The sequence below is a fragment of the Nesoenas mayeri genome (genome assembly GCF_963082525.1).
Source record: "Nesoenas mayeri genome assembly, chromosome: 1".
Taxonomy (NCBI): domain Eukaryota; kingdom Metazoa; phylum Chordata; class Aves; order Columbiformes; family Columbidae; genus Nesoenas; species Nesoenas mayeri.
In genome coordinates, this window is record NC_137541.1 from 185,503,277 (window position 1) to 185,519,501 (window position 16,225).

Consider the following 16,225-nt stretch of genomic DNA (forward strand, 5'->3'; position numbering starts at 1 on the left):
AGAGCTTCCTAAAATCTCCCAACAGCAGCTTTCTTCCCAGTTTTCACAGTTGGCGTCTGACAAAGGAAAGCTATCTTTTTTCAACATTTGCATATAGCAATAGAGGTCAGGGAATAACATCTCTACTTTTGACAAAATGTAAAAGCAAGGAATGCAAGATTTAACAAAAAATCCTTAGAAGAAAGCCTGGGTAATAAATCCATTTCCGTTAGCAGGATAGGTGCCAGTCTGCCTCTTTTTCTTTTTTATTCAGACGCCAAGGAAAGAGAAAGAAAATGTTTCAGTGTTCTTGGGCACTTCTTTTGTTTTGGCTCCCATTTAAGCATGTTCATTCGCCACGCAGCCCTGGCTGCTTCTCACCATTATATAATCTCTGCTTCTCCAAGGCAGGGTGCTCTCCCTTACTGCAGGGCAACTACTGTAGCCGAGTTGTGTAACGCTGCCGGATAAAACCGTTCCAAGCTGAAACGTGGCATGCAAGTTATTAGGTTGAACTGGGACTATTTTTTTTAACTGAAAAAAAGCATTTTTCTAAAATGCATGGGCTAAACGATATAGATTTGTGGGCTGAATCATTTGCAGGATTTGGAAAACACAGAAATGACTTCAAGGCAAAGCAAGTCTGAAATCTGACAAGCAGCCAACCTATAATAAGGTATAACACCTTTGGCATTTGGGAAAATAAACATGACAAAACCAATGCTTTAAAACTTGATCAGTTACTATGCACTTATGCATATGTTGCACTAGCTATGCAGTTAGGTGTCATCACATATCTTTAAAAGTATTTTCATAATAGACAGTATGTGTATGTAGACGTATGATCTGTTGGTAAATTATATGCTGTGGGCCTAAATCCAGTCTTATACTCTCTTTCATTATTGTTACTCATTTTCAGAAAATATCTTCATAGGAACAACGAACCACATTTAAATACCATTAACGCTCTCTGCCTTGATGCAGAGAGTGAGGGAAGAGTAACGGGTTCGCCATCTCAATGGTGACAGTTACCCCACTCCAGTGGTTCTTTGACAGACAACATCAAATGCCATGCCTGGTTGTGAATGTTGTGACTTACTAACCCACGTTTGAAGTATGTTTTTTAAAAGCACTCCTATTGAAAACGAAATAGATTTTCTAAAAAGTAGGGTTTGCCACTTCGAGCAAGGTGTTGAGTTGTGGCTCATCCCCGGGATAGTTTCCGTAGCTTAAGCAAATGTATTCCTTTTAATTTTAAACAGAATAATGCTTCTGTGTCGCCTTGACCATATATCTATGCATGTTTATGAGCTCCGGAGGCAGAGTTGGCATGTCCTGTAACTGCTGCCTCTTTGGAAGGGAGGACTACAAGCCTTAGTAAACTGTGTGGTTTTGGGGTTTGCCGGGAAATATATAGAGCCTGTTTGATAGTTGACTCGAAATGAAATTATCCTGTGCTCCCGTGCCTGCCCACGGCATAAAACTCCAGCTCACAGTATGAAAACACGCTCAGTCGAGGGGGAGGTTTATCACTTCGGGAGGCGCAGACATTTTCTGGCGAGGAGCCGGTCAGGGAGGGAAGAAGAGAGGGAGGCAGGGCAGCTGTCCCAGCCCCCGGTCCCGTCCCTCGGCGCGGGAGCTGTCCGGGCTCCCACGGGGCGGGCGGAAGGGCGGCAGCAGCACTCCGCACGAAGCCACCGCCGCTGGGCTGCTGCTGGGAGCGGGGAGCCGCCCGGACCCCCCGTGCAACCCCAGCCGCGCCGCTGCCCCCGCCGGTCCCCAGGAGCGACGATCACCGCGGCCGTCAGTGCGAGCGGCAGTACCCTGCCGGCAGCAACCAAGGCAGAAACACTTGCGGGGGCACTTTCCGTGGCGATCCCCCGCAGCTCGCCGTGCGAGCAGAGTTGTTATTTCTTTCGCAGCCCGCGGCCGAAGGGCACTCCCTCCCCGGCGGGGCAAGTGAGCTCCGGCACCACCCGCGCAGCCCCTCGTCGGCGCCGAGCCCGGGGCTGCGGGGGGTACTGCGGGCTGCCCGCCGCTTCTCACCCACCTCCGCCGCCGGAAAACAAAAACCACCCAGTAACAGCACGGGGGGACCGGCACCCTCCTGCCAAACCGGCCCCGCGGCGGGAGGCGGGCGGGCGGAGCGGCGCTGCCATTGGCGCGGCGCTGGCCGTCCCTCCCCCCCGGGAGGAGGAGGAGGAGGAGGAAGGCTGGAGGCGGGCCCGCGTGGGGCGGTCGCTCCAGTCGGTGCGCGCCGGGCGGCCGTGTCGCTGCTGTTGCTGCCGCCGCGGAGGGCAGGGAGCCGGGAACCGGACAGGGGCTGGGCGGCTGGGCCGGAGCCGCGAGGCGAGTTGGCGGCCGCGCCGTCGGGGCTGCGCCCGTCCGCGCTCGGAGCCTGCATGGGGCGGCGGCGCTGAGTCCAGCCGCCCCGCTGCTGCAGCCGCTGCCGCCGCGCTCCCGCCCCGGCCCCACCATGGCCGAGGCACCGCAGCTGGTGGACATCGACCCCGACTTCGAGCCGCTGCCGCGGCCCCGCTCCTGCACCTGGCCCCTGCCGCGGCCGGAGTTCAATCCCCCCAGCTCGGCCACCTCCAGCCCGGCGCCGTCGTGCGGCGGGCAGCCCGACGGGGCGGCCGGGGCCGCGGCCGGGGCTGCCGCCTCGGGAGGGCTCAGCGCCGACTTCATCAGCAACCTCAGCCTGCTAGAGGAGAGCGAGGACTTCGCGCCGCTGCCCCCCCGCCGCCGCCCCCCCGGAGGCGACCGCTTGCCGGTGTGGGGACTTCTCGGCGCCCGAGGCCGGCTGCCGCCTCCACCCGCCGGGGCCGCCGCCGGTGCCGCCAGTGCCGCCTCCCGTGGCCGGTCTGTCGCCGGGCCCCGTGGCCGGGCAGCCCCGCAAAAGCAGCTCATCGCGCCGTAACGCCTGGGGCAACCTGTCCTACGCGGACCTCATCACCAAGGCCATCGAGAGCTCCCCCGAGAAGAGGCTCACCCTCTCCCAGATCTATGAGTGGATGGTCAAGAGTGTCCCCTACTTCAAGGATAAAGGCGACAGCAACAGCTCCGCTGGCTGGAAGGTGAGGGGCGGGCGGCGGGCGATTCCCCGTCGGAAGGGGGTCCCGGGAATCTCCGTCGCGGAGCTCCGGGCGCCGTGTTCGGCGCTGCACACGCTGCCGCCCGGGCACGGAGCCGCGGCGCTGCGAACGGCAGGTCACGCCGCCCCCCCCTGGGCTTCTCGCTACCCGCCGCGGAGTTTGCAGCGCTCCGGTTCAATGTCTCTTTCTTTCCCTTAAAATTTTACTTTTTTTTTTTTTTTCTTTCCTTAGCCTTCCTAAGGGAGTGATCCGAAGGCGAAAAAGCATTTTCGCTCTCTCCCCGCGGGGCGCAGGAGGGACTGGGGCCGCCCCCCCCCGCTTGCCTCTCTCCGCCTCCCCCCCACTCCCCGCCCTGCCCCGCCGAAAGCAAAAGTTCATGCCGTGTCACGGCGCCGTCCGCGGGCAAACCTGGCGAGTGCGCCGCCGCCTCCGGCTGCACTGGGGCGATTGGCCAGGGCTGGGGTTCGACACCCGTGTCGTGGGGGTGGCCGTCGGGCGCTGCGGAGACACTGCCGCGTCCCCTGGGGCTGCCCGGCCCGGAGCAGGGGGGGGGTGCCGTGCCGCTAGCCGTCCCGGCGCGGCAGCGTTTGCCGTCGGGCGGCTAAGAGGGGACAGAAGCAAACAGGGATGGGGAAAGAGCGGAGGCAGGACAAGGGTTGCAAAAATACCGTGTGTTTAATGAGTAAGCGGCCGTATTTGTCTTGATGGCTCTGTTAAACTTGGTTGAGGGAGAGTTTTTTCTCCTGTTAAATAGTGGGACAGAGTTTCCTCCTGCAGTGCGGTCTCTGTAGCCGTAGCAGTAACCTGTTGGTGACAGGGATTTGTGCTCAGCTCTGTGCAGGCTGGAGCTGAGCGGCCAGTGCTGCTCAAAGCCAGTCTGTAAGGCCAGGGACCAGAGCACTGTCTTGACCGCGGTTCCCCACCCCCCGCTCACCAGGTCCCGGGGGGACCCGTAGGCACCTCGGGTGGCCCTGAGCCTGGCGTCACTTCGCTTGGGGCTGTGTGGCCACGCTAGCCCTCGTGACAGTGGCTGCGCTGGGACTGTCGTCCCCTCCAGCTGTGGGTGACGCTTAATGCTGCTGTGAACAAATCCTCTTCCTCTGAGACCTCCCTTGAGAATGTGTCACCCACCTGTGCCCCTGAGTGCGGCAGAGTCAGAGCACATAGTTTCGTGGCACTGTTGCGTGACGGTGTTGTCAGAATAAGCTTTAGCTGTCTATGTAAAGGCAGAGCCTCCTCCACCCTGCGAGGGATTAAATGATGCCAGTAAATGTGCGAGGTGCACGCACCTAGCATGGTATCAGCGCATCCTGCTATGTTCCCGACTTAGGTCCAGGCAGGGCCAACCAAACTGCAGTGCTGTAGCAGAACTGTTTGTTTTCCACTTTTACTTCACTTTCTAGTATCTGTAATATTTGCCTTAAAAAAAAATTTCAACTCTCATCCTCTGTTTATGTATTTTTAATTGCATAGCTAGGAATGTTTGTCACATCAGATTTTTGTAAGTTTATATATATATATGTATATATATATTAATTAGAGGCAAGCAGCATCCTGCTAAGGAAATGTGGATTAATCTTAAACTCGTTTTTAGCTGAAGGCTTTTAAGGCTTTTAGAAGTAATTTGCTAGTTTCTGTTGATGTGATTGGCTAAAAAATGACTGATAGTGGACAACTTTTACATAAGATACCTTGTCACTTAAAAATACCTTTTAAAAAATACCTTTTTTTATTTTTTCTTTCCTCTCCTCTCTCCCCAGTTGTAATTTAATCTCCTGGAGAAATGCAAAATACATCAAGTGCTTTTTCAGAATAAGTAGAAGAGAATTAAAAACTAAACAAACCAAAATAAAATCAAAGAACTCCCAGATTCAAGCGAGCAAATAAGAAACTGCTAGCTGTGTAACTTATTGTTTCTTATTTCTGCTGCTCTTCCTGTGGTGTTTCAGTAAATAAGAAGTCTTATATTCCTCTTTCTGATAGATCGAGCCCTTCCTATGCCTTCCATACCTTCGCTATGACAGGGAGAGCAGTATGTTTTTTGGCTGTGGTACCCTCTGGTGGGGTGCAGTACTTACCCTGCCACTGCTGGCAAGTAAATACACATGTACTCTGCTACCCTGATTAAATAGTTACTGTGTTCTGCATTGGACACATGTTGCCCTAATCCCTTCCTTTGGCTCAGCCCCTGCCAGGCTGCTCAGAAAGTTACACACTTGCAGGTTTTACCGCTTTAGCCGGGTACCTGCAACGTTGCTTGAACACATTTTCAAGTTTAGTTGCTGGCAGCCACTGGGCATTAATGCTCTAGCTGATTTGGCTGAGACGTGCAGCCCGTTTGCCTCGTTTATCACCATTTATCCACAGCTCAACCTGAGTAAGGATTATTTTTGTTTTTCGGCTTGGGTGCTCTTGGTTTGCTGGTGCTCGGGGGGCCGGGGACCCGCAGTAGGTGTGGGCGCAGGGCTGGGAGCGAAGCCTGAGTCATGCAGGGGCCCGGCAGAGGAGGAGCATCGCTCCGGCTATGGGCACGGGTGAGCCATGAGCACGGATGAGCGGCAGACTTTTCTGCTGACAGAGGGAGCGCGGGTTCGCCCTATGGCCTGACACTGACTTAGGGCCCGCGGTACGTTTTGTGCGGGTGTTTCACAGTCTGAGAAAGAGAGGATGGGTTCTCCCTCTCCACTCCTCCTTAAATAAAGTTTGAAGACAGTTCATCTTGTTGGAGTTTGCATATTTTAAGTGCAATAGGGCACCTTTCAAATTATACGCAACAACAAAACGCAAAAGAAATCGAAATGAATGTGCATTTTCTGCACAGGGGCAAGGCTGTGTTTCTCACCAGAAGATGAGGGCTCTATTACCTGTGAATATGTACTGCCCTGATTTAATATCTGATGCTGAACTGCCCTCTCATTTTATGCTGAATAAAGAAGTTCAGCAGTGTCAGTGTTATCTGTTGGGAGCTCAAAGCAGCATGGCCGTTCTTCCAAATAAAAACATTCAAATAAAAATGGCTTTAAAAATAAGAACAGAAGCTGAAGGCAGTAACATAAAATTATTAATAGAAACTTATTAAAGTAGGTAAAATCATTCTCAGTTGTACATACAAAGTATTTTATTCCAGGCTTTCTTAACACAAACTCTGCTTTATAAACACACCACCTCCCCCTTAAACTCTAGGGGAGCAAAGTCTACATGACCCCCATGTGGTGGCTACCTTGAATGAAACACTTGAGATGCGCTTTGCCAAACCTGCTGTATTACTGATTGTGAACGAGTGTCAATAGCGACCAGCATTGCTCAGAGAAAGCTGAATCAAGAACAAGATCTGTTTCAGAGATAACAAAGAAATTGTTGCGAAAGTTGCATGGAAAACTTTTCTCCCAGTAGTAAGGTGAAAGCAATGTTTTCCCTCACCTGTGCTAGTGGGAGACAGGGTCTAAGACAGTCTTCCATGAGCTTCATTCAGCTGTACATAACTCTTCCTCTACTCAAATCTGATAGCTTTATGGCTAATCATCATTTATAAAATATGAAATGTTTTTGGGGTGTGCATATTTCATGATGTTTTTGCTTTATGGCTGGATTGTTGAGATTTATCATAAAGGAGCTATCTCAGCTAAGCTTCCTTGAATGGTCTTGTCCTCTGAGCATGCTTTTGAACACTGGTTCAAATCAAACCCTGTAATTTTTCCGAAACACAAAACTCAGTGTTTTGGTGGCACTCATCTCAAGGTGGATGTGTTGTTTATTTTTCACAGTTGCAGGTATTAAGGTTGCATGCGTATTTACACCTCCTTGACTTCTAGTCCCAAGGAAACTTGATCACCTAAATTTATTTGTTGCTGTTGGTGAAGGAATGAGAATAAATGATGTCTAGCTGCAGAATGATGAATGGATGTAAGCCTGAAAGCTTAAGGACAAAACAGGTGTGAGACATGAGACAGATGCTTTGGGTCGCCTTACTAGAGGAATACTCTGTGCCTGTGGCTCTATTCTATAGTGAATTGCTCTCCAGGCGAAATAAATACTGAGTTGCAGTGTATTTGATTCAAAAGCCACACATGGTATGAAGTGTTTGAAAGACCCTGGGAAATCAAGAGTAATCTTCACAGTAGTTGTTCGAGCCTTTTGATACTAGATCGGTGAACAATTTAAATTGTGGAAATTTATATATTTAAAGTGAAATGAGTTTTTTATTACGTATTCCTTTTTCTATGTGAAAATGCCACTGTAATTGAAGATTGCCTTGAAGAATTGCTGTGTATTCCCTCAATGCTGGTTACATACCTGTAAGGCATTTACCTCTGTCCCTTTAGATGCTCCTAGCATCACGCATTGTATTATACATACATACAGTGTACACACATGCATATGTAAGTGTTTGGTTTTCTGTTTCTGGATTCTGCCAAGGTAAATGGGATTATAGTCATACCTCTTTAGATATGGTACTAATAATAGCCTCAACAGCTGGAAGCTGCAGTTGGATCTGCTCTGCCGCGATACCTGATCTTGACAGAGGCACAATTGGAGGAACAGCCAGACAAGTTCCAGCCTCTGCCCACCCCATTCCAAGTTTTGCTGTTTAGTGGCTTGCATGCATGCTCACTGCCACTAAAAAGTCCTTTGTAACAGCCTTCGTTTGTCTGTGAGTCACCAGCTTGCATTTTGCTTAGTAAGTGAGAAACTTCAGGTATTAAAGCTCAGCTTAATCTCCGCAGGTGCAAGGTGCTCTCCTCGCCTGTGCCCCAGTAACTCGTGATGAAGTTGTATCGCAATGCTGGTCCTTAACTATTTGTTCCTTTTCAACTTGATTCCATTTCTCCTTTTATCTTTGCCCTTTTGACTTCAGCCCTTCCTTGAATTAAAAAAGCCCATTCTGACCTCAAAACTGTGTGTTGCTGTTTTTGGGGCAGTGTGTGAGCTTCCCTTGCCCCATCCCACATGGGGCAGGAGGGACTGAGGTGCTTCTCAGCAGCCGGGATGCTCAAGATGCGCCTGCTGCCAGCATCCTGCGCTGTTTGGTGCAATGTCTTCCAGTGTTCATGGGTGGTTTGAGCTTCCCGTCAGTGCCTTGAATTATGTGTTGCAAATACTCTTCGTTTTCTCTGCCTACTTTATATTTGCTGTGATATATGTTCAGTTACTTGTATGATTATAGGTAAGATTAAATACCAAACCAAAATGCCTGGGTGGCTTCGTGTACCGACATAATTAACTAATTTTTCCTGAAGTATCTGACTTTAAAGAACTTCAATACAGAAATGAGGTAGCTGATCTCTTTGCCACCATATTCCTTACGATATGCTCAGCTACTTCCTTAGTATAATTATTTTCATATCACTTACACAAGTTGTCAATGAAGTTGGTGATTTAGGGAACTGGGGCTTTTGCTGCCTGGGATGGAAAGGAGAAGCAGTATGGTACAAGGGGGTAAAGATGTTTAAGTAAGGTATGCGAGGTGTGGTTTTTTGTTTGTTTGTTTGTTTTTTTGTCTCTTTTTTTGTTTTAATACAACAATCAACATTAAAAAGGCAATTTTTTTATGGTTTAGGTTCTTATAAGACTCCGGAAATGATATACTCTTGAGATGTCTGTTCAGACTTTTTTTCAGTTTCCAAAGCACAAAATATACCTAAATATATGCTCCTCTGTTTACACAACTGGTGAATATTTTGTGAAATTAGTGCTTGGCTTTTGGAACAAAAATGCTGGTACATATTGCAGCTGCAGATTTATGAAATGCGTAGGACTGTGGCCACAGAAATTCAACTTTCAGCCCCTTCTGTTTTTAGAGAAATTGAGTGTATGAAACAAGTATTTCTAATGGGAATGATTTTATAACCTGGAGTAATGAATACTGGAGTAATATATACTGAAGTAATATGTCCTGGGGGTCCTGGTGGACAGCAGGATGACCATGAGCCAGCCCTGTGCCCCTGTGGCCAAGAAGGCCAATGGCATCCTGGGGTGTATTAGAAGCGGGGTGGTTAGTAGGTCGAGAGAGGTCCTCCTTCCCCTCTCCTCTGCCCCGGTGAGACCACATCTGGAATATTGTGTCCAGTTCTGGGCCCCTCAGTTCCAGAAGGACAGGGAACTGCTGGAGAGAGTCCAGCGCAGGGCAACAAAGATGATGAAGGGAGTGGAGCATCTCCCTTATGAGGAAAGGCTGAGGGAGCTGGGGCTCTTTAGCTTGGAGAAGAGGAGACTGAGGGGTGACCTCATTAATGTTTATAAATACGTAAAGAGTGAGTGTCACGAGGCGGGGGATTGGACTAGATGATCTTTTGAGGTCCCTTCCAGTCCCTAACATTCTGTGATTCTGTGAAAACACCTGGTAAATAGTTCATTTTCTTCTTTAAAAATATGTAAAAGATGGTTTTATTGACTTTATTGTCAACTTATATGAAGAAGGAACTTGAAATTCAGTGATGCAGCTAGTTGTAGTTAAGCATTTTATAATACATACTAATATTTTATTGAGTTTTGTAGCATTTTGTAAGTCTGGGGTGCCAAAGTGAGTTGTAAATATTGGGGAAACACTGCTCTTTTTGATGATAGGCTGCACTTCAGAAATAGATGAAGTGCTCTGGGAAGAGTCACATTTTGAAGAACAGCATCTCTGCTGCTCCATAGAGAGCTTCAGCATGAATTAAATTGATCTGTGAGGACAAGTGTTATTTGCATCTAAGCATTATTTCTAAATAATAAAACTTACTAAGTGTGTTCATTAAACAAAGCTGCTTGATTCCTGTACTGTAGTTAGTGATATGATCTTTAAGTTGTCTGTGCAGCAGCTGTACCATGAGGTTTCTTGGTAGATCTGTGCTCCTAATGGAAGAGATGGAAGAATAAAAAGAATGAAGTCAACCACTTTTACTGGATCGATGTTTATCTGCTAAGAACTTCGTTAGGCCTTGTGCTAGATTTTAATAGTGGATACTGATCTTTACCAGATCACTTAAATAATACCAAAGGAGGCAAATGTATTTAGTTTTGAAGCACTTTGGTAGTAAATGGTAGCGGTTTAGCAGTGCTTTGCTTTGTGGTACATGGGACCAGCAGTGGCTTGGTTTAAAAATGTAGCTGCTGAAAGTCTCTCAGGACTCTGACAGCTGTGGCATCAGACAGAGCTTAGAAATTTGCTGGAGGAGCATAGAGCAGCACTTGGTTTGCTCAGACAACTTGCTGTTGTTAAAGGCATCTTACATTACTGCACAGTATCAATGGTGTTACAGTTCTGTTTGAAAATACGTCTTATTCTAGAGTTAATTAAACTTAAAGGTACAAGTCTTCTCTTGTTCTAGTCTTAGAAACTTAATTTTTGGGAATGCTAGGAATCCGTGCAGCTGGAAGTATGTTCAGTCCCATTGCCACTCCAAGCCAGGGTGTCAAGGGTGGCTGTGATTGCATTTCTAAGCAGCCTGTTTCCCCAAGCGCTTTGCTGGTATCCTAACTGCAGCCCAGGCCCGTGTTGGTGTGAGCATGTGGGGCTCCCTTTTCATTTTGTCTAGGCTGTTTTTGTTGCTTAGGTCTAAGAGGTGTAAATTCTGGAGCTTGGCACATGTGTACTTGACAGAACATAATGTGTATGTGTGGGATATAGTCTTTAAAACAGTACATATGCAGATTTAAATTTGGACTGATTGCCAAAAAAGTGCTTGCAAGCAGAGATGCCCTTAGCCCGTAGTATTTGCCAACTAAATTATATCTCCTAGCTGTGCTTTGTAATATGTAAGAGCTCTTATTTAATTAGCTTTTTTTTAATAACGATCGTTAAGGGGCCACTTCATGCCAGGCCTCCATGCTTCTCCTGCACCAGGATGGGAAATGATGATGCGGGCTTCTCTCTGCTTCTTGCATGTTGGTGTTTCCCTCTGAAAATGAGAAATCAGGAAATTAAAAACTTTTTTTTTTTTTTTTTAATGAAATGAGTGGTGCGCATATATGAAGGAGTTATACTTGTAAGCAAGCCTCTGCTCTCCATGGAAACCGTAGTTTTGGGGAGAGCTGAAGGTTCATGAAGGCAGGAGATGCAGAGGGCTGGGAGGCTGACGAGGCACCGCTCTCTCGCTCCGCTGTCCATGTTGCAGAGCAGGAGGACAGCGAGTGAGCAGAAATGCTGGATACGGGAGGGCCCCACACCGTTGCTGTTCACCCGCAGCAGGTCTGAGATGTCCGGGCTGGAGCTGGCCATGTGTAAATGGACAGCTGCTCACTACGTGTGACCTGTGTCCCTGGCTGCCCTTTCTGCTGGCAGGTCCACCTTCTGGGGAATCCCTGTTCTTGCTGATGGTCTCTGCTTTAATGCTGCAGTGACAGGTGCCTCCCGGCCCAGGCAGAACTTATGGATGTTTTGTTTATATGCTGATTTGTTTAAATTAAAAAAGAAAAAAAAAATTTTGTTTTCTTCCCTTTTTTTTTCTTTCCTCCTTTCCTTTTAACATTTTTCTTTTCTTTTTGGCAGTTACCGTGAGTGGGCAGCAGAGGGTCTTTGATTTTGCTACTGTTTTTTGGGAAGGGGAGCTCTGCAGCTTTGGAATACAGACATTCATTTTGTGGGAGAAAGTCAAAGTGCCACAGTGCATACTTTTTTCCCCTTCCTGAATAAGGGCTATACACATGGTTCAGAATACGGACTCTAATGTCCAGATATTGTTGGTAGTCTCCATTGCAGTGAAAAGGTAGCAACTTCTGCAGTTTTCTTATGCTTAACTCCAGAAACTGTGACGTGGGTGTAGTTTCACTTACCCATCACTGACTTTTCAAACTATGCAGTTAGATAACGCTGAAGCAACTTGCTATAAATGTGGTGACTTGTTAGACCGCATTTATTGTGCAAATGAGCTTACATCCTGCAAGATCAGCAGAAATGCTTAATGTTTGCCTGGATGGAAATTAATTAAAATTTGGCGACTGAAATTAAAGCCCGTTGTGTTTTATGAAGCTGCTTTTTAGTTCCCACAGTGGGAATTAGCACAATTGCTAATGTTTTTTTGGCATATGTGAGTTTCAAGTCTGAGTTGGTGTTAAGTTCTGGGATCTGTAGTCTTTTTAAGATTTAGACAAAACTTGTTTCACTTTGTCTGCTGCTTTTTAATATATGTTAAATGTTTTTGAAGCCGCTAACAGGAGTAAGGATACTAACAATCCAAAAATAAACTGTTGTGGTGGAGGTTGATTTGCTTGTAGCTTGCATTTGCTTAAAACTGATTGGAGTTAATCTGCTAATTTGAATGTAACTGTTAGAATTATAAAAAAAAATATACCTCAGCCGTATATATTGTAGATATATGTACAGATTTAAATTTTGATTGCCAAAAGCATACTTACAGACTGAGAGATCTTTAGTGTTTGCCAACTAAATTATATCTTATAGCGATGCTTTGCAATATATAGAAACTCTTAATTAGGTATTCAAAAAATGAAGATGGTGTTATTCAGAGATGCTTCATAGCAGGCCTCCGCAGTTCTCCCCTGTCAGGATGTGAAAGGATTATGTGCTCTGTGCTCCCGCTTGCTGTTAACGTGTTGATTTCTCTTTCCAAAAATATTCTGTTCAAATGCGAACCTTGAAATTAAACGTAATGGTTTGCAACCCCCACCACTCCCTCTCCCAGAAAGAAGGTTCCCATTTGGAGCTGTGACCCGGCGGCTGCTTTGTGCCGAGCTGAGCCCATAGACGGGGTCCTGCCGAAACGCTGGGGCTGTGTGTGGGCACCCCTCTGTTTGCTGCTCAGGTGTAAAGAGGAGGTCAAGGAGAGGAATTGCTTTTCCTCTGAGTAGTTACAGGGAGAAGTTCGTAGTGATTCACCACACAGGTTCCTCACTACTTGAAGCAGTTAAGGTACATCCCTTGGGCTCTCTGGAGGATACTGTGCTGCTGCCTTTGCTCCTCAGGAAGGTCTTTCAGTGTCTCCAGAGGTTCAGGTGAGGAAAGCAACACTTGTGCCAAAGTGAAAGATTCATGATGGACGTGTTGTTCCAAGATAAATGTTTATTGTCTAGATCCATTAGTATTACTACACTTTTTTTTTTTTTTTTAAATGAGCTTTGTGGTGATGTTGAGGAAGGTTAATTTGTCAGAGTTAATCTGGTTCAGGTGTCTGCAGTCACTGTTTGCCTGTCACCACTGCACTGCTATGATTGTCCTACTTCAGCCCTGCCTCTTGGAGCTGAGCTCTGCTCAGCTGCCAGAGCTGCAGATCAAACCAGAAGCTATTTGAAATTCAGGGTGAGGATACAGCCTCACATGTGATCTGATCAAATTGTATTATATAATTCAAACATAAATAAAAATACCTACATATTTTTATCTAACTAGATATATTTAGATCTTGGTTAGAAATCTATAGTGAAGTGAGCAATACCAAAAAAAAGGTGTAAATTTTTTTTTCGATGTGAAAGCCCTGAGTGTGACTGCATGTGTAACTCAGAGCAGCTTCATTGTTACAGGATCTTGGCCTTGCCATCCTTTGGATGGCATCAGTGCAGTGCTGGAAGGCATTTTGCTGTTTTAAACACAGGTGTCATGATGCTCAGAAACCTCAGAGAATGAAGGGGACAGCTGAACCAGGAGCCTTCTCTTTCAGCTCAAGATGGATGATAAATTTTATCTTATTTCCCCTCCTTCCTTGATGAATATACACAGCCTTTGAATAAAACTGTGGTCTCTGCTCTTTATGGTTGAGGGTTTGCCTTTGCTGAAAGACCTGAGTGTCTCTCCTAACATTGTGTGAGTGTATATTCCAGCTAGCAGAGTGTTAACACTGTTCTTGGGTCTGGTTACTGGTGCTGCTGGTGTGTTGTGCCCTTATCCACAAAGGCAGTAAATCTAGTATATGCCTTCTTGAAATAAAAATGAGGACGGGAGTTTAAAGCAGCATTTTAAAAATGTAGCCTGTTGCAACTAATTTTGGGAAAATAAAGAGATGCTATGTTGAAGGAGACTTTTTTGTGCTTGTTAGGAAACTTGCGTTGCTCTTGGATAATCCAGTTTGTTCAGTTTATGAAAACATGATACTGCACTCTTGCCTATTTCTTCTGTACAGTTCCATGGCAATGACATAGTAATAAGTATTAAAAGGAGAAACCATAATCTCTGCTTGCGGTCCAAGCCAACACTAGTCATTCCCTGATGCTATGAAGTCACCCTTTGCTTTGAGGTTTCTAAGACTTTGCTCCCAACATCTGCTTGGGGTGAGCAGTAGTGGCGTTAGTGAGGGAGTCCTGGCGTGCTCCCACAAACTCTGACCCCTCTTCAGACCATCCTCCTGTGGCCAAGGGGACGAGTTCTGCAAAGTCCACCCTGTCCTTTAACAGTGATCACTCTTTCCCCCTTCTGGAGCACTAGAGCAAAAATGAAGATGTAAATGAATTTGCAATGATTGCACAACCCGGTTATGCAATGAGGCTGACGTGGTAGCATATACATATGTAGAAAACGCCTTTTTGAAGAGATGACATTAAGCACAGTTTCACCACCTTCTCCCCAAAGATGAGGGCAACTGTGTTACTGGCTTCAGCTCGTGGTGGGTTAACCTGGCTATTAAAGCACATCAAATATTCAGCTTATGTTGACTGAGGATTATTGTTGATGGAACCAAGAAAATAAAAAAAGAAAACAAAGAAAAAAAGATTTGGTTTTTGCCGACTGTTTATTTGGGAAGGAGTTTTTTAGCTCGGGGCCCAGAGTCCAGGCAATTAAAGTTACAATAGTCAGTCCTGGGGAAATGTCCTGCACTGTGGTGAGTTTTTGTACTGTCAGCATAATCTGAACCACCTTTTAAGTGTGTGTTTTGTTTGGTTTTTTTTTTTTTTTTTTTTCCTCAAATGAGTGATGGAGTTTCAGTTGGAGACATTATGCGCTAGTCCAACAGGTTCGTGACTGAGTGCTCAGCATTTCTTGCAGCTTGGATCCCAATTCCTTCCTTCCTATGGTTTTTGATTTATCTAGAAGAAGTTGTGCATCACCGCAGACTGCAGCCTTTCGTGTGAAGAAGGGAGACTGATGCAACTGTGCTCTAGTTGCATTTTTGGGTGAGGCTGATTGATTAGGCTGTCTTAGAATCACAGAATCATTTTGGTTGGAAGAGACCCTCAAGATCACAGAGTCCAATCATTAACCTCACACCGGCACTAAACCGTGTCCTTAAGAACCTCATCTACACGTCTTTTAACACCTCCAGGGATGGTGACTCAATCACTTTCCTGGGCAGCCTGTTCCAATGCCTGACAACCCTTTCCATGAAGAAATTAATCCCAATATCCAGTCTTGATTCTGAATATGCTGCAGACATTATTTTGTCGCTTCCCTGGCAAGGTCTCCTGCCCTGCGTGTCACGCGGGTTGGTGGCCAGTGCTGCCCTGCCTGGGACTGTGGGCGAGCAGAGGCGTGATGTCCCTCACTGCAGTGACTGACCCCCTTGGGGGTGTCTGCTGGCTACTTGTGTCCTGCGGACCTGTGAGTGAGCTGGGGGGTGGTGACTGGGGCTGGGGTGGCTACTGCAGTGGATGTTATCACCAGGCAGCTTATTGCAAAATGTTTTGGACTTAACTGCTGATGCCTTGGGGCAGGGGATGGACTTCTGAGGTTCCTACCATGTCATCACCTGGGCAGATTTACATTCAGCTGCTGGGCCTGTGGGAAGTTGTTCTCCCAGCTAAGATGCATGCTCTCTAGAAACTGAATCTATCCCATTTCTCCAGAAATGGCTGGTGCTGTTGTTAACATGATGTGCTGTGGCTCTCGGCCTGACTTTGGTTGGTACTTTTTTTACTTATGTGTGGGAAAATAAACTTTTTTGTTCCTCAATTGCTTCTCTTTTTGCTTCTGTATTAATTCCTGGTGTGTAGAACGGATGATATCTTCATACGTAGTGCTTATTGCTGATTGAAATAAAAATTCTGCGAACTAAGCAAGTAGACCGACCTGATGACTCCTCATGACAACTGCCTAGTTTTAAGTTAACATTCAGAATATTTTTATCCTAGTTTACTCCTTGGAGGCTAATAGGGAGAGTGCTGCTAGAGTAATTTTCAGATGAATCATGCCATCTGCCATGCATGCTTTGCTGTTTCAGCAGTAGGGGAGGAGAGGGAATATATATTAATACATACAGTGGTCTGAAACAGTATGTTTGCATTCA

At 46.7% G+C, this 16,225-nt stretch overlaps 1 protein-coding gene across 1 annotated transcript in view; it reads left to right on the forward strand.

Moving 5' to 3' along the window:
* Positions 1-2,288: 2,288 nt before the first annotated feature.
* Positions 2,289-16,225, forward strand: part of FOXO1 (forkhead box O1) — a 66,325-nt gene continuing 52,388 nt past the window's right edge. Inside the window, 2 exon segments of the mRNA XM_080351738.1 lie at positions 2,289-2,718; positions 2,720-3,056. Coding sequence (XP_080207864.1) covers positions 2,456-2,718; positions 2,720-3,056 — 600 coding nt within the window. The 5' untranslated portion in view covers positions 2,289-2,455.